The sequence below is a fragment of the Rhinatrema bivittatum genome, chromosome 7 (assembly GCF_901001135.1).
Source record: "Rhinatrema bivittatum chromosome 7, aRhiBiv1.1, whole genome shotgun sequence".
Taxonomy (NCBI): Eukaryota; Metazoa; Chordata; class Amphibia; order Gymnophiona; family Rhinatrematidae; genus Rhinatrema; species Rhinatrema bivittatum.
The window spans coordinates 303122616-303143294 of NC_042621.1; the positions used below are offsets into that span (position 1 = coordinate 303122616).

General features: G+C 43.1%; 1 protein-coding gene across 1 annotated transcript in view; it reads right to left on the reverse strand.

Moving 5' to 3' along the window:
* The window catches only part of RAB11FIP2 (RAB11 family interacting protein 2), a 140695-nt gene that overhangs the window by 37896 nt on the left and 82120 nt on the right, over positions 1-20679 (reverse strand). Inside the window, exon 3 of the mRNA XM_029610493.1 lies at positions 8233-8674. Within this exon, the coding sequence (XP_029466353.1) occupies positions 8233-8674 (442 nt within the window). The remainder of the gene's footprint in view (positions 1-8232; positions 8675-20679) is intronic.

Below are 20679 nucleotides of genomic sequence, written 5' to 3' on the forward strand. Positions count from 1 at the left end.
GCTTGTTCATAGAAATGCAGTTTTTGTGTTAATAACTTTGTCAAAAATTGCTTGCCAGTAAGAGAAAAATTGCAATGTGGCCCCGGATGTGAAAAGGTTGGACATCTCAGAGTTAGAGGGATACATTTGCCCCACCATGAACATAAGAACATAAATTGCCATGCTGGGTCAGACCAAGGGTCCATCAAGCCCAGCATCCTGTTTCCAACAGAGGCCAAACCAGGCCACAAGAACCTGGCAAGTACCCAAAAACTAAGAAGATTCCCATGCTACTGATGCAATTAATAGCAGTGGCTATTCCCTAAGTCAACTTGGAAACAATTATGGCTCCAAAAGCGTTCAGCTCCAATGCATTAATGTGCAAAGCAAGCAGGAGATCCAACGCACAACATAGCAAGCGTTTCTGGATTGGTACTGGGGTCAAGCTCCGACCCCACATACATAGTTAATCAATCTCTAGAATCAGGTGAATTCCCCCACACTTTAAAAAAGACCTCTATACTACCAATCTTAAAAGCTAAAGCAAAAAATACATCTGATCTCAACAATTACAGACCTATAGCATCTCTTACTTCCCTGGCCAAACTAATAGAATCTGTAGTACTCCATCAGTTAACCAATTTTCTTACAGAGCACAATATTCTTCATATTAATCAACATGGATTTAGAAAAGGTCATTCCACAGAAACACTTCTTCTATCCTCTTTTGATACTTTTTTCCGTGCATTCGACTCATATACAGACTACATTATAGTTTTCTTAGATATATCAGCAGCATTCGATACCATTAATCATCAGATACTCATTTCAGGTCTTCAAAACATAGGCATCACAGGTACAGTTTTGAACTGGTTTACATCCTTCCTCTCCAACCGACCTCAACAAGTCAATTATAGTCAGCACTGCTCTTCCCCATATATCATTAATTCCGGCGTTCCTCAGGGCTCATCTCTTTCTCCTATTCTGTTCAACATATATCTACTTCCTTTATGCTACATTCTATCCTCTCTTAATCTTCAGTTCAAAATTTATGCAGACGACATCCAATTTTTTGTCCCATATAAATCATCCTGGTCAGACACTCTATCTTTAGTTTCTCTATACTTATCTACAATCAACTCTTGGCTCTCCCACAATCGATTAAAACTGAATCCAGCAAAAACTGAGCTCGTATACTTAACTTCCATCTCTGATTCTTCATTAGGTCCACCATCACATCTTACAATCAATAATGTTACTATCCCCATAACACGCTCTGCTATAAGCCTAGGTGTAAACATTAATTCAGATCTTTCTCTAAAACAACACATATCCTCACTTACAAAAAAATCGTTTTTCAAACTACGTCTGTTAAAACATCTTCGTCCTCTGCTATTTTACCGAGATTACAGAACCATTCTTCAATCCTTAATCTTCTCTGGCTTAGACTATTGTAATGCTCTCTTCCTAGGATTGTCAGACTCTTCACTATACCCCCTTCAACTGATCCAAAACTCTGCAGCCCGGATACTAACCAGAACATCTTTACGTCATCATATCACCCCTATTCTACAATCATTACACTGGTTACCCATAAAGTTCAGAATAAAATACAAAATTCTCTCTATTATCCATAGTTTAATTCATAACCATAATCATACTTCTACCTGGCTTTGTTCAATACTGCGCATATACAAACCGACGCGACACTTAAGATCACTTAACCAAAATTTACTAGATATCCCTTCTCCTAAACAAGCCAGATTAGACCTCACTAGAAAAAGAGCCTTTTCAATAGCCAGTCCAACACTTTGGAACACTTTACCAAACCATCTTCGCTCGATATCCAACCCTGCACATTTCAAAAAATCTCTCAAAACATATCTTTTTCAACTTGCATTCAACACGTCTTCTAATTAAACTTAATCATCAATACCGAAATTACCCTCTTAAACATAGTTACACCCATTACAATCCCATTTATACTACACATAACTACAACATACCTGCTCATTCACACGTTTCCAACTATCATACCCTTCTCCCTTCTTCCCTTTATCTCATATAATTTTTACGCTCTATTTCTCCCACTTCCCCTTCCTCCTCCCGTTCCCCTTTTCCCCCAAAACAATAAGCCCATGGTTCCAAACTTTTTATATTTTTAATAACCTTATATACTAGCATTCTGTCTAGTTATTACCAATTTTTATGTAAAGTTTAAAAATTCCATTTTATTTTGATTATTTTATTTTTGGTTTTAAATCTGTGAACCGTTTTTGATAAAATTTCTTTTTTAAAAAACGGTATATAAATACTTTTTAAATAAATAAATAAATGATATACTTTTATTAAAATAAGAGTCCAAGATCAGCAGCTTCTACACCTCCTGGATCCACTGCAATTGAGTTTATTTCTAGGTCTCCATTTACATTCCAATATTGCATCACAATTTCTGTGCATCTTTTCTGCCAGTTTCTCTGCCTCCAGGGAGCCTTTGTGTACCAGTGGGATGTTCTGCTGATGAGCAGTACAGCAGCGTCCCCGATTCTAGCATGGCGATGTAGGACGAGCTTTCATATGTCGTTCAGATTTTGCTGATGGACACCTCCTTGATTGATCTTTTTTTTTTTTTTTTTTAAATTAATACTTTTATTAACTTTCATTGTAACAAAGTTATTACAATAGCAAGATGAATACATAATACAGAATACTTCCCCAATTCCCCCCCTCCCTCCCCAACCCCACCTATGCAGGGGAGCTCTAATCGTTCTGTTACAGAATCCCCCAAGATAAATGATGAGTGCTTATTCACACCCCCGAATACTCTCATACCCTATATGAATATTTGTAAAGAATAATCCACTCCCACCCCAGTTATCCAGGAACAGTTAAGCTCTTAATCAAACAACAGATTACATACAAGAAATATATTCCACAAACGATTTCCATGAGGCACGAAAGGCGGCCATTCTCCCATATTTGGTAGCTGTTAATGAAGCCAAACGATAGTATAAATGTAATTTATCTATGACCTCTGGCACCTTCGGTACCTGTTCTGTTTTCCACTTTACTGCTATCAAATTGCGAGCAGCTATAAAAGTATGAGAACAGAAGCGCTGCCGGTTTTTAAGAAGGACATCTGGAAACACACGCAGTAAAGCCATCAGAGCTGACGCTTGAAGAGGCACATGAAACAGGTCACTCAACCAGGCAAATAGAAGTTCCCAAAAGATTTGAAGTTTTGGACAGTCCCACCATATATGGAAATAAGTACCTCTACTTCCACAGTTGCGCCAGCAGGAGTCCGAAGCATCCGGATATATCCTGTGGATTTTATCTGGGGCGAGGTACCATCTGTATATCATTTTATAACAATTTTCACGCAGGCCTGCGGAAATGGAACACTTCCTAGCATAATATAATATGGCCTCCCAAAATTGTGGGCTTAATTGCTCCCCCAAGTCCAACGCCCATTGCCTCTCAAATGTACTAATTTCCTTACTAGCTGGAAAAAGTGCTTGATATATTTTAGAAATGATACCCTTCAGTCTGTCACTATTTTGCACCAATGACTCAAACAGCGAGCGACTGGGTCGTAACTCTTTAGCACGGTGAATAGTCTGAAGAAAATGAGCTGCTTGAGCATATGCCAGGAAATCTTTTGAACGGAAGGGGGAGATATCCATGAGGCCCTGCATAGATAAGAGCGACCCTTGGGACATCAATTGACCAACTGTGGTGATACCCGCAGTCCTCCAAGCCGCCACCTGTAAAATATGTCTATTATAAAGAAGAGAGGTTTGGTAGAAATATTTATAGTCCCCGACTACTTGCCGTCTGCTCTGCTTCCAGATGTTCAACGTGACCTGTAGGGACCATGTGACGTCCTTAACGGTCCGCCACGTGTCTCTAGGCTGCCAAAATATGGCTTGCAAGGCCATGGAACCTAAAAGAGCCTGTTCAATCGTCACCCATTGTTTAATTTCCAGATGACGGTGAATGTCAATTACCGCCCGCAGGTGAGCTGCCCTATAGTACCCTAGAAGATTAGGAACTCCCAGTCCCCCCTGGGACTTTGGAAGATATAAAACCTGACGCGCTATTCGGGGAGGACGTCTGCGCCAGATAAAATCAAATATCCTTTTTTGCCAACGGCGGATCAGAATCGGAGAGATCTCCACCGGTAGGACAGAAAATAAGTAGAGAAATTTGGGCAGGATTGTCATTTTAGTGATGGCTATTCTTCCCAGCCATGAGAAGGTGCGTCTATTCCAACGGCTCATATCCAACGTTAAGTTATCGAGTAGCGGTACATAATTTAATAATACAGGTCCGTTAACTTAGCAGATAAGTGAACCCCCAGATACTTTATATGGGATTTTGCCCATTTATATGGAAACTTGCTGCTTATGGTTTGTATTTCTACCGGACTCAGAGTCACATCAAGTAATTCAGACTTAGAGAAGTTCACTCTGAGTCCTGCCACTTTGCCAAATTGCTGTAGCTCACGGGTTACCCCCTCCAGGGATGGTATTGGATTAGTCAAAGTTAAGAGGATATAGTCGGCAAACAGAGATGCCTTATATTCTTCAGGCCCCAATCTGACTCCGTGTATATCCCTAGCTTTTCTGATTCGGGTTACTAAGGGTTCAAGGTACAAGGCAAAGAGCAGGGGTGAGAGAGGACACCCTTGTCTGGTACCTCTTCCAATAGGAAAGGCAGTCCCATATCCACCATTCACTTTAACCCTCGCCGAGGGGTTGGCATATAACTGTTGTAACCAATGCAAGAAGAAAGGCCCAAAGTCCATTCGTCTTAAAGTGGAGAAAAGAAAGGGCCAATGCACTAAGTCGAAGGCTTTTTCTGCGTCTAGGGATAATAATACCGCAGGTGTGTGTGTTTTCCTAGCCCACCATATGAGATCAATAACCTTCCTAATATTATCCGCCGCCATGCGCTGTGGGATAAATCCTACCTGATCAGTATGTACGAGCTGCGAAAGAAATCTATTGAGCCTCTGAGCCATTACGCGTGCCAAAATTTTAAGATCCATATTGATTAACGATATGGGCCCATAAGAGCCACATTGTGCCGGATCTCGCCCAGGTTTCGGAATAACTGTAATGCCAGCTGTATTGTTGTGGGGCCCTATGCCTTTTCCCTCCCGGAGGTTATTAAAATACTGGGCTAAAGGTTCTACCACCGAGGGCGCGCATTTTTTGATTGATCTTTTTTAACTTAACTTAGAAGGCCATACAGAAATATTTATAAATAAAATAAAAATAAATAAAGCTGTTATAAGAATTGAAAGAAAAAAATCTGAACATAAAAAAGGATCTTAATTTTTTTTTTTTTTACATTCTACTCTGCAAAATGAAAATATAAAAGTTATCATTAACCTCTTTCCAGACTGTAAAATACTACAAATTTTAGCACACATCTTTCAGAGTCTATCAGCAGTGAAAGAAGGCAGAAATACCGGCCTGGTCATTGCATCTCCTCCACTCTCTCTCTCGTCACAAATGAAATGCTGCGGGTTTTGGTTTTAAGCCTTTTTTTTCCTTTGCTAGCAGTGTTAATAATCCCACGTAAATACTTTGCTCAGCTTGTACTTCAGGGCAGGATTGTAGAGGACACTTCAAGGGCGCTGATCACAACGGTTTCTTTTAAAGCATCATTAATGTCAATAACCCAATAAAATAAACAAAATTTCCTAAAGCCAAGAAAATTAACCCCCAACTGAAATACTTAAAATTAAAGTCTGCGCAATGCTGCCGCTTTAACTCTTTTTTTTTTTTTTTTTTTACTGTACCTTTAATTGACTGAATTGAAATTTTGGTGCGCTGTCACCAGGCATCGTTAAAGCTGCCCGGCCAGTGGGGAAGACCTTGGGGCTTTTGCTTCACCATCACAGGGCGCTGTCCGACAAGCCACGACGCGTTCTGACCAGGCCTATAAATTGTCCGATACGCTTGGTGTGAAAATACTTCCAGTCTCCTAGCTTGGGCGGGGGGGAGGGCGTTGTGTGGCTGCATGAGCGACATTAACCGGCTGCTTGCCCGCCGGCACTGTACAGCGTTCTGCCCATTTACCCCTCGCTGGTAAATGGGGCACCACAGCTCGGGCGAGAGAGTGGCTTTTGTACTGACTTAATTAACGAGCGGAGAAGCCGGACGATCGTTACTCCCAACGCGTCGCTGGTGGCTAAAATCACGGCAGGGGCAAAGGATGGGCCGTCGAGCCCCGACGGCCATGCAGGGTCCTGCATGGTTTATGAGCCGATGGCACGGACACGAGCAAAGTTTGCCAGTGGCAGCAGGCTGGGGGGCGTCTTTTCCATATTAAACGAATGCACTCTACCGGATCCTTATTAATAGCAGGACCTCGTAATCTCTCTTTTGTCCTCTCCCCGAAATCGGATTCCTGCCATACTGGACTTTATAGTACCCACAGGGGAGGCCGGGTTAAGGCACATTCAGAGGTGAATTGCACACTAAAGCCTGTGCACACCCGGAGCTTGGGACGGAGTCACGAATCTTTAGATCTTTAATTGAACGGCTTGCCACTTCCATACTGCTGTTTCTATGAGGGTTATACCAGAATTAAACCCTTGGCACGAGTTACTCATAGACAGACATCTTTTTCTCTTCTCTCAGACCAGACCCAGGGTAACGTGGAGGGAGCACGTTCAGCCGTACTATTTTGTTTGAATGTGTAAGCTCTGGAATTTTTATGGGATATCACAGAACTGAGTATCTGCCATTTTTTTAGAAAATAAAACATTTAAAAACATAAAAATTGTGCACAACAGTCAGTGAGAGGAACGGCTCTTTCGTCCTGAACACAGACAGATCTTCAACGCAGAGGGCATCACGGCGACCGCCTGAACGGCAGACTGCTAGGACGAGGGATGCTGAATCCACGGGGGTGGGAGACCAATCTCTGGCAGGGGGAGCCGCGGGTGCAAACTCCCAGCCGGGGCGTACGCGTGGGGAGGCAAACTCCCGGGACGCACCCGGCCCCAGTCCCACCCTAGCCCCGCGCTCCATGGGGGAGGCCGAGGACCCGTTCCGTGGGGGAGGCCGAGGATCTGCGAGTAAAGGGACGCTGGGAGGGTGAAAGGGCTTTCAGGAAACAGAGGCACAAGGACCCAGGGTCACCCAAGGATAAGTGGCAGCCAGGGGGTCTCGTGGAGGCGACAGTGCTCCAGCAGTCGCAGGAGCATGGACTTGGCACCCGAACTCAAAGACAAAGCACTGGGCGGTCTTTTGCTTGGATAAAGCGGGCACCTGGGTTTTTCTCTCTCCAGCTACAAGTTTGCACGTAGATTCAAAAATGCAATCTGTGCCTGTACGGCTCAAACAGGCCCCACCTTCTTCCAAAGAGGCTGAAAATCCGTGCTTGGTGGCAGAGTCCTGCATTGTTTGACAGCTGATGAACATGGGTAAAATGCTTTGATGGAGGTCTACAAAATCACGCAAGGACTTGAACAGGGAAACGTGAATCGGTTATCTACCCCTTTGGATAATACAGGGAGTAGGGGGCTCCTCCATGAAGTTTGCAAGTAGCACATTTAAAACTAATTGGAGAAAAATCTTTTTCACTCAACGCACAATTAAGCTCTGGAATTCGTTGCTGGAGGATGTGGTTAGTGCAGTTAGTGTAGCTGGGTTTAAAAAAGGTTTGGATAAGTTCCTGGAGGAGAAGTCCATTACCTGCTATTAATCAATAGGGAGTAGCCACTGTTTGCCAGCATCAGTAGTTTGGGTAATTGCCAGGTTCTTGTGGCCTGGTTTTGGCCTCTGTTGGAAACAGGATGCTGGGCTTGATGGACCCTTGGGCTGACCCAGTATGGCAGGTTCTTATGAGTACTGGCCCGTACATTAGGTGCTGCTGGGACCAGCAATCATCTCCCCGATAAAGATGTTATCGTCAAATCGCAGTTCAGCCTGGCCGATCTGTGATCTGGAACTCAGATGCTCCTCTGGCAGCTCCACAGTACAAACACACTGCTTTCTGTAGCACTGGCATGAGAAAATACCTTTAGCACAAACAGCCTCAGACTCAGTGTATCGCAGGAACTCTCTCCCACCCCCCACCCCTTCCACCTATCTAGGGAGCCCACCAGGAAAGGAGACAGCAGCACCTCTGAAGACATGAGGGAGCTGTATAGTGCTGCAGCAGCCTCCTCCAGTGAGCGGGGGCAGGGGGACGCGGCTCAGTACTACGGCATCAAAGGTCCCCCAAACTCACCCGGCCATGGCACTCGCCAGCTTGAAGTTTGCTGCAAACGGATTCGTCAGCTCAAAATCCAGGCCCTCCGGAAGCGCCTGCCCCGTGGCACCGGGCGAGTGGAGATCCCGCCAGGCCTCCGACGCCCCGTTGCTGACCTTCTCCGACTTCTTGCCGTCCTTCTTGCCGGTCACCCGCTCAAAGAGGCTGACCTTCTCCTTCTTCTCCTTCCTGGGGAGCGCGTCCTGGCTGCTGCCCCCCCAGGACCTCCCCTCCGCCTCGAAGGGGTTCCTCTGCCTTGGCAGCGTGGCGAACTTCTGGCCCGTGGCGGCGGCGCCGGGGAGTGAAAAGGGATCGCCGAGCACAGCAAACGGCGACGTGTGCTGGTCCAGTGGGGTCTCCGGCGGGCTCACTTTGGAGGTGTCCGCACTCAGTGTCCTCCTGTGTGGAGATTTCACACTTCCTGCAAACAAGGACGACAACTGATTAATTAATACACTGAGAGCGAGGCAGAGCGCACTTAACAGCCACTGCCTTTTCATTTTTAGCAATTCTCACGCTTGGAAAAGCATCAGATTGTCAGCACTGGATGCTATCTCCCCTCAGCCATGCAAGAAAACAGCCACAGCACAAGCCGTCCTCACAAACACGCGCGCAGCTTCCCTCACACTTACACACCCAGGACCGCTGCGAACAATTACTGTCTGTCCCAGGCCCGGCAAAACCCAGTTCCCTCCTGCAATCATATTTCTTTTTTTTTAAAACTGACCCCCTCCCCAATATGGATAGGGAAGGGTATGAGGTACCCTAAGCAAACCGTACAGCCTTGCATATACAACCCCTCCCCGCGCTCCCACACCCTTTACAGAAACGCACAATTAAATGATGCACTTATAACAGATTTTATATGAAAAAGAACATCCAAAAGGACATCTTTTGGGGCAAAAATATCACTTTCAACCTGCACATTATATTTACAAGCACTGCTGTGCTGCCAACCAGAAAACCCTGCAAAAAAGACACGTGGAGCTCCTATGGAATTAGACTTTATGTAATGCACATTGGGTGTGAGCTCGGCCCTCAGAAAGCCATGAATAAACTGAATTACCATTACAATATAGTAAACCTCCCTTGCCAAAACAACCCCAACAACCTTATCTATGAAAAGGCAGCACTGCACACATTACACCAGGCCCTAGAACACCAATCAAACTCCTATTAGGAAACCAGGCTGCTACAGATCCCTACATCCAGCAGAATACCTCACCTCGGTCACATACGCAGAACACAGAGAGACCCTCAGCAAATACAGAACAAACAGGCTGATTCAGTACGGTTAGCCCCCCGTCTAGACACGCATCTTCCACACGCTAACATTACCCCTGATACAGTAAGGGGTAATAGCGCGAGGAAAACGCGTGTCCAACCCCCCCAAAAACTAACCCGCTGACAGCCACCGCTTCTGTCAATAAGGAGGCGCTAGGGACGTGCTAGTGTCCCTAGCGCCTCCTTATTAGCGCGGGCCCTCATTTAAATACAGAATCGTGCGCGTTGGGAGAGCAGGCGCTCGCCTCGGAGTGCCCATTCTCCCGCGAATTTTACTGAATCAGCCCAAAAAAGATCAGAAAGCATAAACAGAAATGTGCTGAGAAGAACTGAACTGGAACCCACAGCAAGCCGGCCTCTGTATGCAGAGCAACAATAGAAAAACAGAAACATTACCATTCTTCATAAAACATTAAATAATAAAATCAAGAAAAATATGAAATCATAATAGTAAAATCATATTCATAAAAAGAATAAATGTCAGGCTTCCCTCACACACACACACTCTGCCCCAACACAGAACAGGTACAGCACAGGCAGCGGCAGTGCAAGCTTCCCTCACACACACACTGCCCCACCACAGAACAGGTACAGCACAGGCAGCGGCAGTGCAAGCTTCCCTCACACACACACACTGCCCCACCACAGAACAGGTACAGCACAGGCAGCAGCAGTGCAAGCTTCCCTCACACACACACTGCCCCACCACAGAACAGGTACAGCACAGGCAGCAGCAGTGCAAGCTTCCCTCACACACACACTGCCCCACCACAGAACAGGTACAGCACAGGCAGCAGCAGTGCAAGCTTCCCTCACACACACACACTGCCCCACCACAGAACAGGTACAGCACAGGCAGCAGCAGTGCAAGCTTCCCTCACACACACACACACTGCCCCACCACAGAACAGGTACAGCACAGGCAGCAGCAGTGCAAGCTTCCCTCACACACACACTGCCCCACCACAGAACAGGTACAGCACAGGCAGCAGCAGTGCAAGCTTCCCTCACACACACACACTGCCCCACCACAGAACAGGTACAGCACAGGCAGCAGGGCAAGGATGCCTGTCACAGTGTCCTACCATGACTACAGGAGAGATCCAGGGAACTACAAACCAGTGAGTGATGCAGGGGGCACGTAAAATGGTGGAAGCTATTGCTAAACAAAAAGATGCATATTCAGTCACTGAGTGCCTCACCTAGTTAGCTAGATAACCCTTATGCAGCTTATTTAGCCTGTGTATTCAGTAGTGTGGGGAAAAGGGGAAACAAGTACTGACGTAGATCCTCGGTAGAGTAGGTGAAGGGAAACAGAGGGCCTTGCTGGTACCTGGATGAGAATATCTACTTCTCTTTGGGGTACGGCTTCCTTGTCACACAGCACATGCTCTTGACTTCTCTGAACAGTGAAAAGGAAACGATTACGCATTGAACTCCCTAGCAATTAGGTTGAACAAATGATAGTTCAGAAGGGAGAGACCTTTCCCCTGCTCACCTCTCAGAAGAATCGGAAGGACAGATTAACGGATGAAATATGAGAAGAACATACCCTGAGTGGGTCAAGCTAGGCCAATCTAAAAAAACTTTCTGAACCATTCTTACCATCACCAGTACGGGATTTAGGTGTACAGTTAGATGACGTCTCAATGAAAATCACATCAGTAAACTAATTAAGATAGGTTACACCAAGTTACGTATTTCTACATCGGTTGAAACCATTAACTCTTGCAGACTTCCGTACGTACTGCAAACTCTAATCTTCTCAAACCCTGACTACTGCAACTCCCTACTACTAGGTCCACCAGCTAGCAACTTAAAACCATTACAACTATTGCAAAATGCTGCAGCAAGAATATTATTAGGATCCAGGAAATATGACCACATTACACCAGCGCTGATAGACCGTTGTGATTTATAATTGGAAGGACAGTATATAAAATGTCTAAATAAACTAGCTGCAGTTGCGGAAATGCAGACAGTAGGTTTGCCTCCCAAGATAGCCAAAAACGGGCCAGAGAAGATCTGTAGTCTCTCAGTAGGATGGAACCAGCTATTCTGCCTTTTTGATTGCTTTTCAACACAAAAAGGACTAAGGGTAAGAACCCAAAAGGATGGCCCATCTGTTAGATTGGAAGACCCTACTAACGAGTCGAGAGACTCTGGGAAGCTCGGTTCCATGAAGGGAGGACTTGTGACCAAGAGCTCATGCCTAATCTGCTGAAATTCTTGGCAGAGAGTTACAGACACTGTGCCTCCTTACTTGCTTTCATAGATTACCATTTAACTTTCAGTTTGGATTGCAATCCCATTTCTTTCATGAGATGGTAAGAGTACCTCTAGCAGAAACCAGAATGGTTCACAGCTCCAACAAGTTTATCTTGAAAACAAATATGTTCCATAATAGAGCATGGTCTGAACAGAAGGAGCCAGTGACACCGGATACAGAATAAAATTGAAAAGGGAAGCATTCTCCTGTCCAATAGATGTAGCCAGGTAAGAAGGGATATGTTCATCATCAAGGAACCAATATAAAGTATAATAATAGGTGTAACAGGAATGAATCCAGGAAGTGCTGAGGGAGAGCTCTCAAGTTTAGGGGTGAAAGAGGACTATAAACCCTGCTGCCACCATGTGGTGCAAATGAAGTATTATTGACCCAATATTGTGGGAGAACGTACCTTCCTTTACCAAAGCTATTCACACCCTGAAGCAATAATATTTAAGGACTGAGGGTTGAAAGTTGTATCACATTCTGACACCAGCCATTCAACTGGGCATAAGCAGATATATATTCCACAGTGGTCTAAGTGTGCTACTAGCACCACTGACAAATTAGTGAAGACCTATGAGCAACCAAAACACCAGAAGGTACATTCCATTGGCTTTTGAGTATTCATCCACCATCCTGCTTTGAAAAGCATGTCAAAGTGGAATGAGAGGAGTTCATTGTGAACCTCTAGGGGAACATTGGTTTGAGCAGCCTTAAAGATGAGAAGCAGAGCGGAAATAGAATCCCGTTACGGTTGTCAGGAAGAACAAGCTCTAATGCTCATTGGCGAAGGAACGACTTCCCCTCAAGATGTGATTGGGTTGTCTGAGGTGGTCCAAATGGGAGACCAAACAACAATGATGCTCTAGAAGATGAAGGAAGCATTAAATGTAAGATATTCTATAACCTTGAAGACTCAACGTCCTTTGTGATTTTTCTACAACCATTCAAGGAATTGCGGAGAACTATCCTCCACGAATAGAGACAGATGTGCTGACAAAGGGATACCAGTCCGCTTACTATTATCATGCAAACATCAGATGATTCGCCATGTGAATATTCCACTGACGACTCTGGAGAACTTTTCACCAGTACCTTTGGTTAAAAAAATTGCTTTGTTGCTGCTACAATGTCTATTATACTATGATGAGCTAAGGTGGTCAGTGCAAACCACTGTAGCATCGGGATCACTGGCAGGCTCAAAAAGTATCCTTCAAACAACTCCAATTACCTTGGATCCCAAATTATGAGAAAAGAGGTTCACTGACAGTCTTTCTGATCAGGGAAGAAAAGGCTTCTTTAAAAACTTAAGGTTAGGGGGAACCATGCCCTCAATAAGATGGTAAGCAAGTTGGGAGCCTTGCCACCAATAAGATGTCAGAGGAAAAGGTAATGTCCATGAAAATAAGCCTTTGAATAAGAATGCCCTAGATGTACAGTGTCAAGCTGATAACACTGATGGGGCTCTGTACACACATACATAAATAGATTCTCCACCAGGATAGGGCTCTCTTCTATTGCAACAAACCTGCACATTTTTCTTAAACGATATTCCCTTGAGATGCCTGTACTGAGTTCCATAACTCAATGGAAAATCACATATGTTAACGTAATTCACTGAATTAGGTACACCCTCATAAATGAGCAAACGTACATATCCGCTGAAACAGCGTTTTAACTTTTATACACTTGTATCAGTGTAGCTGCTCGTTCAACTTTAATCACGGGGTAACCCTTTTCAATTATGTGATGAACACTGCCGCTTCTCTTTAAAGCAAGACAAATTTTTTCAAATTTTTTGGTTACATTTTTCCAACCATTAAAGGTATACAAACATCAACTTTAAAGTGAAACTCTTATGAGATGGAGAACTTATTTTTTCCAAAGAACTAAAGCTAGAGCACCGGAGCTCGTCAGCTCTGCTCTGCTGAAACGCCCGACACCGCTGGTGTTTCGAAGATTTCTTCTTCAGGGGCTTTTAAATAAGAGTTGGAAAATCAGTCGTCTATGTCAGAGCTGCAGTAAAGTTTCTCAAGCTGAACCGGGAGTGCAGGGGTTCTATACTCAGGACTGACGCGCAAGTCACGTTTTCTGCACAGAGAATATCATTTGTAAATAAATTATTATTTTGGGCACACGAACTGTGTTTTGTGCACATAAATATTGTTTTCGGCGCATAAACCCTATTTTGTGTGTCTTTCAGGTTAGCGTGCTTTTTAAACTCCTGATGCATTAGCATACCATTAGCATACCATTAGCATACCATTAGCTTAGTGGAAGAGCAATTAGCTCCATTTTTACTGTCTCTGAGTAAAGAAAATGTGAGGCAAAATTTAGCTCATGTTTTTATTCACAGTTTGTTACACAAGGCCCTTAGTGGGGCAAAAAAGGCACTCTTGAGATGGGACTAGGACTTAGCAAGGTACTGGAAAATTTGGGGTATGACTGGGACAGATCTGGAGGGCAGCGTGAGTTACAGATGGAGATTTACGTGCATCTACCCAAAGTGGACAAATCTGGATGGGCCATTCTGGTCTCCCTCTGCCCTACTTCCTATTCTCTGTACATCATAAGAACATAAGAAATTGCCATGCTGGGTCAGACCAAGCGTCCATCAAGCCCAGCATTCGGTTTCCAACAGAGGCCAAACCAGGCCACAAGAACCTGGCAAGGACCCAAACACCAAGAAGATCCCATGCTACTGATGCAATTAATAGCAGTGGCTATTCCCTAAGTAAACTTGATTAATAGCCGTTAATGGACTTCTCCTCCAAGAACTTATCCAAACCTTTTTTGAACCCAGCTACACTAACTGCTCTAACCACATCCTTTGGCAACAAATTCCAGAGCTTTATTGTGCGTTGAGTGAAAAAGAATTTTCTCTGATTAGTCTTAAATGTGCTACTTGCTAACTTCATGGAGTGCCCTCTAGTCCTTCTATTATTTGAAAGTGTAGATAACATGCCAGGGAAAGGAATGAGACCAGGAGGTTCTCTTTCTTCACAAATCATTTATTTTTCATTAAAATAAAAGATTAAAAAAAACAAAAAAAAACACCTGCACAGTCCTAAGGTGCCCCATTTCCCAAAGTGTTTTAGAAGAGACAGAATGGGAAAAATCCTTTTGACAGGGGAGAAAAAAAGAAAACTGATACTTCACGCATATCCAGCATAGCTCCCTGCTTCAACGGCAGGGGAGAAGAAAAACAACCAATAAGGGCTAATAACATAGTCTGGGTAAAACAAATAAGCATGGGTGTAGCTTGCTTATTGCGGCGGTTACTACCCCTACTACCCCTAACTAATCAAGCTAGATATTTCACTTGGATGCAGCTCCATCACTGCTCTCTACATTAATGGTGGGGGTGGAAGGGAAATAGAACCAAGAGCTAAGAGAAAAAGATAAGTATGAGAGAAAATATGTGTGAAGCTTGCTGGGCAGACTGGATGGGCCATTTGGTCTTCTTCTGCCGTCATTTCTATGTTTCTATGACAAGGGAGCACATAAATGTTGTAATCACCACCGAGAGGTGCAAAGAGATGTCGCCTCTCGCAGCCCAGGTGTGAGAGAAGAGATCACGAAAGGAGCCAATGGACACAGCTGAAAAGCCTTTGCAGGTGCATCACACTAAGGTCTCATACAGAGAGCCAATTCTTTATTAAAAGGGATTTTCAGAGGTCCCATGAGGTGATGAGCCAGAGCAGACGAACTGATCCTGGCTCCAGGTGCCACCCCCTAAGAATCACATGAGGGACCAAAGCAGAGCATATCCTGCTGATAAGTATATGCAAAAGTCACCAAAGATTATGCCCTTGTCATTACCCTGTATTTGTGTATAATGCTTCATTTAAATGAATAAGGCTATACAAACTGTCTCCTGGAATGATAATGGTCTGGGGGTCACCCATTAAGAGCAAAAAGGAGCTGCAAGCTTTGAACAAAAACCAGGCTTCAGAAGCTTGCGTACAAGAGACCCATCTTACAGAACTGGAAAGTAACTTACAAGAGAACGTATCAGCGGCTGTGGGCAAGAAGGCCGGAGTGACTGTATTAACAAGAATGTACACCTACAGGAGACTCAAAAGGTAAATCATGATAAGGATGGGAGATTTATAATACTTATTGGTAAACTGAATGGAAAGGAGTTCACTATCTGTAATTTGTACAGTCAAAGTTTCTTTACCAAGCCAGTGAATATACTTTTAGCTAATTTTCAAGGTACATTGGTTATGGCCAGAGATTATAACTGCACGAGTGACCCATTATTAAATAAATCTCCGGTGGTTAGAGGTTTTAGGCAAAGGGATTATATTTGCATGTAATGAACTACAGCTACTGGCTGTATGAGACCAAAAAGAGTTCACCAATACTTCTAGGGCACAGAATTCCTTAACCAGAATTGATTATATTTTAGTAACCCAAACTTCCTTTTCAAATATATTAAAAGCAGAAATAGGGCTCCCGGTCATCTCAGATCATTCTTCGATATGGGTAGATTTTAAATTGGAGGATGCAGACCCCAGAGAACGTTTATGGAGATTCCCGAGTCGCTTGAGAGGAGATAGACTTTCAATCCTTCCTGGGTAAGAAATGGAAGGAGTTTGAAACTAAATTTAAAAAAAAAAGGGAAGCCAGCAAACTCCTTTTACATGGTGAAATTATATCATATTTGATAGCTAGGAATAAGAGATTGAATAAACTCATTTTACATTTGGAAGAAAAGTTGAAATTGGCAAAAGAAAGAATGATAAATACGGCTCCAAAAAACATAAGGAGGAGCATAAAAAGAGTTCTTGAGAGTCTAAACACAGTTTAACACCAAAGAACTCAATATACGCTACAGAAAACTGAGCACAACCTCTTTTGGTTCGGAAATAAGGGGGGGAAACTTCTAGCCAACATGGTCAGTGTTTGGAAAAGGAAGTCATTTATTGAAAAACTTAAGGACCATATGGGGAATATAGAATCTAAAAGTCCAGACATCTGCAAAGTTTTGAGAATTTTTATGAACTTTGGCATTTGGACGAAAGAAAGGGTGGTAGTAGAGGACCACCAATTTTTTCAGGGATCATTACCTACTCTTTCTAATCAACAGCTAGAGTTTCTAAACAAGTATATACAATCATATGAAATTCTTCAAAGCATCAAATCCAGCAAAATCATGTAAAGTCCTGGGGCCCGACGGCTTTTCATATGATTACTACAAGATTTTGGACCAGCAACTGGTGAGCCCTATGGGAATCTTTTTTCTGGGAGCTCTCTGGGACAATCACTTCTCTCCAGGTTTCAACAGAGCATATATTACGGTGTTGACTAAGGAGGAATCTACTTACCCCCGTTTCTTACCACCCCGTCCCGCTGTTAAACTGTGACGAAGATCTTTGCCAAAATCTTAGCTGATTGTTTGGTTATTCCCTCTATCTATTTCTTCTAATCAGGTGGTATTTATTAAAGGTAGAGCAACATGCTCCCATATAGAATGAACATCTGCAAAACGAATAACATACAGGCAGTGGCGATTGGGTTAGACTGAAAAGGCCTTTGACATGGTATCTTGGCCATGTATGTTCTCCGTATTGTGGAGATATGGGATAGATGGAGATTTTTTAAAAATACCTATCACTTCTTTGCCAACAGATATAAATTGGATGACTTCTGTATCTCTCTGTTATATCTCTTGTCAATAGATCTCCTGCTGGGGAAAATTGAGGCTGATAGCTCAATTCAGGGCCTTAACAAAAAGTGGGCATATATGTAAAATAGCAGCCTTTGCAAACAATGTCCTTGTATTCCTCACTGAGCCACGGGAGTCAATAAGTAAAAGTTCTACATCAAATTGATTTTGGGGCATTTGTGGGACAGAAAATTAACCAAGTCCAAGGTTTTAGCTATTCTCAGAACTGTTAGAGATCTTTGGGTGGGCAATTTTCCATTACAGTGGGTTTAAGGAGAAATGGGATATTTGGGCATTAAGGTTCCAGCTGATATAGGCAGAATACACGACGCTAATATTAAGCCGTTAATGCGGACTATGGAGCTGACTCTACAAAGATGGCGTGACCTTCTTTTTTCTTTAATTGTTAAAATTCAGCTTGTAAAAATGATGGAGGTCCCTAAATGGTTATAATATGTTCTTCAAATGCTTCCTATTTAGTTATGAAAGAAAGACCTTAAACAAATCAGTAGGATGCTCAGGCACTATTTATGGGCAGGGAAGAGAGTGAGACTGTCAATGGACTCTATGATGAGAACAGCAGCCTTGGGGGGGAATGGTCTGAAGTGCCCTAATTTTCAGAAATATAACTTAGCCTGGATGCTAAGACATTTATACGATTGGTTGCTTCAGACCTCTCGATATTCTCCTTATGATCTTGTACAATGTTGGTTGTGTCTCTTCTCACTGAATTCACCAATTCAAGTTACTAAGAGAGGTACCAGGTGACAAAGATCACTTACTTTTGTCCTCCTGTTGTACAGCATTGGCATCTCTAGGTACATTTTTATTAAGAGCAGGCAAGTTATCCTCTTTCATTTCTATCCAGGCTAATCCACAGTTTAAGACTGGCCTGGAGAACAAGGTATTTAAAATGTGGAAGCTGAAAGAGTTTACACAAGTGTGCCATTTATTCTCTAGACTAGAGAGTCCAACGTAGTACTAAGCTTTCAGGAATTACAATCCAGGTACCAATTAGCACACAGATTCTTTTTGCCTACCTGCAAGAAAGGCATTATGTATCTGATTTGCTACAGAACAACCCTGAGTTCAATAAGCTGGAGCTACTAGAAGAGTATCTAGTTGGGAATAGGCAGAAAACACCATCCTGCACTAAGTTCAACAGGACTTTGTTGAGTGCCCAATCAGGTGACCCTTTGGCTCGAATTCTTAGCAAATAGAGAAAATGGCCAAGTTGTAATCTTACAGAACAAGAATTACGGCAGTATTTCAACAAAAATAAAACAGAAAATGTAGTGTTAAGGGAAACAATTTAAATTTCTTTGTCAAATATATTTGTCCCAGAAGAGAGCGTTTCAAGCTACAATATGTACGTCATCTAATTGTCATAAATGTGGTCAAACAGGGGTCTACTTTCATAGTTTCTGAAATGACCTAATGTCCAGGAGTTCTGGTATTAAGTTCAGGCTCATATCGAAAACATCTGGAAGCTACATTTGCCTGCCAATCCCAGACTTTGGCTTTTTGGTATCTACGATGAGGTCTCTATTAAAATGGGGCCTAATAGGAAGTCATTCCTGGATAAAATTATGAATACAGCAAAAAAAGCCATACTATCCACCTACGTAGGGGTTGATAGCCCCAATAGAGCTCAATGGAAAGTGAGGATCATTAAAACTCCTTATTTTCGAATACTTAACTGCAAAATTAATCTCAAACTCGTCTTGAGGCTGTGTTGCAGATATGGCAAGATTATTTGGATACTCTCTCCCCTTTCATTTTATTTTATTTATTTATTTTTACTTTTTATATACCGGCATTCGCGATGGGAGTCGCATCATGTCGGTTTACAATTAACAGGATGTGAACAAAAAGGATAAGAACTTAGAACAATAACATGTGATGTAAGAAGAAGTAGCAGTTACAATAAAACAGGGACATAATGCAACTTGGAATGGAAATAAAGCGATAGAAAAACATTAACAGTGAAATAGTAGAGTAACAAGGTAATAGACCTGTCCATTAAAAAAATAAAGATCATTTTGGAGTTGTCCAGTTATTGATTATCCTGAAGGGAGGTCTTTGTTGTTTGAGCTGAAGAAGGATTCAATTGGTATCTGGAAAGGCTTTCATAAATAACCTAGTATTTATGAAAATAGTATTCATGAAGAATACTATTTTCAATCTATGATGCAGAGCATTTTGAGTTGGTGAGAATTATTATCCTCAAACTGAGTGAAGCGTTGTGGTCTATTCAGGGTCCATGTAAGGCATATTTTAAGGAAGTCTGAAAGGTGTAAGAATAAACATTTAGTTTACTGATAACAGCTGTATAACCTAAAAGTCGATACGATCAGTATTGACCGTTGCATTCTGTAACAGTGGTTTAATTCTAGCCTAGATATTGGAGAATTCCTACTAGGGCACCATGGAATTTCAGAGTGGAAGAATGCTCTTTTCTAATCGTGTACTTTATTGTATTTATTTTTTGAATCTATTCTTGGTTTAAGATGGTCTAATATCTTACAATTGGTTTTGTAACTCTGCTTGTTAAAATCAATAAACAGGTTATATTAAATAGCATCTGGGATCTGATGGGAACCTGGAGAGCTCTGCGCCTCAGCGACTTCATGCTCCTCCCCACCCCGAGCGCAGCTTCACATTAGGATCAGAAGGCAAGGCAACACAGAGCAAAGGACTCAGATCACACATTTCTTGTATCCTTCTGAGCATACTGCACTATACTTTAGCACTCTCCCCCCTCTCCTGGAGCCCCTCTAACAAGGAATGAAATATGGAAAGATAAACCATGACAGATGAAGACCACAAGCCCCATTTGGTCTCCAATTCCCTTTTCAACTTCAATACATCAAATCCTACAGGATCTCCGGATTCCTCTCACCTTCCCGCCACTAATGCTCCTCTGCGCATGTTCTAGACTCCACTCACCTTCCTCCCACCAACACCTCTCTGCATGTGCGCTTGATTCTGCTCACTTTCCCACCAATGCTCCTCTGCGCCTGTTCTAGACTCCACTCACCTGCCTCCCACCAACGCCTCTCTGCATGTGCGCTTGATTCTGCTCACTTTCCCACCACCAATGCTCCTCTGTGCATGCTCTAGACTCCACTCACCTTCCTCCCACAACGCCTCTCTGCATGTGCACTTGATTCTGCTCACTTTCCCACCACCAATG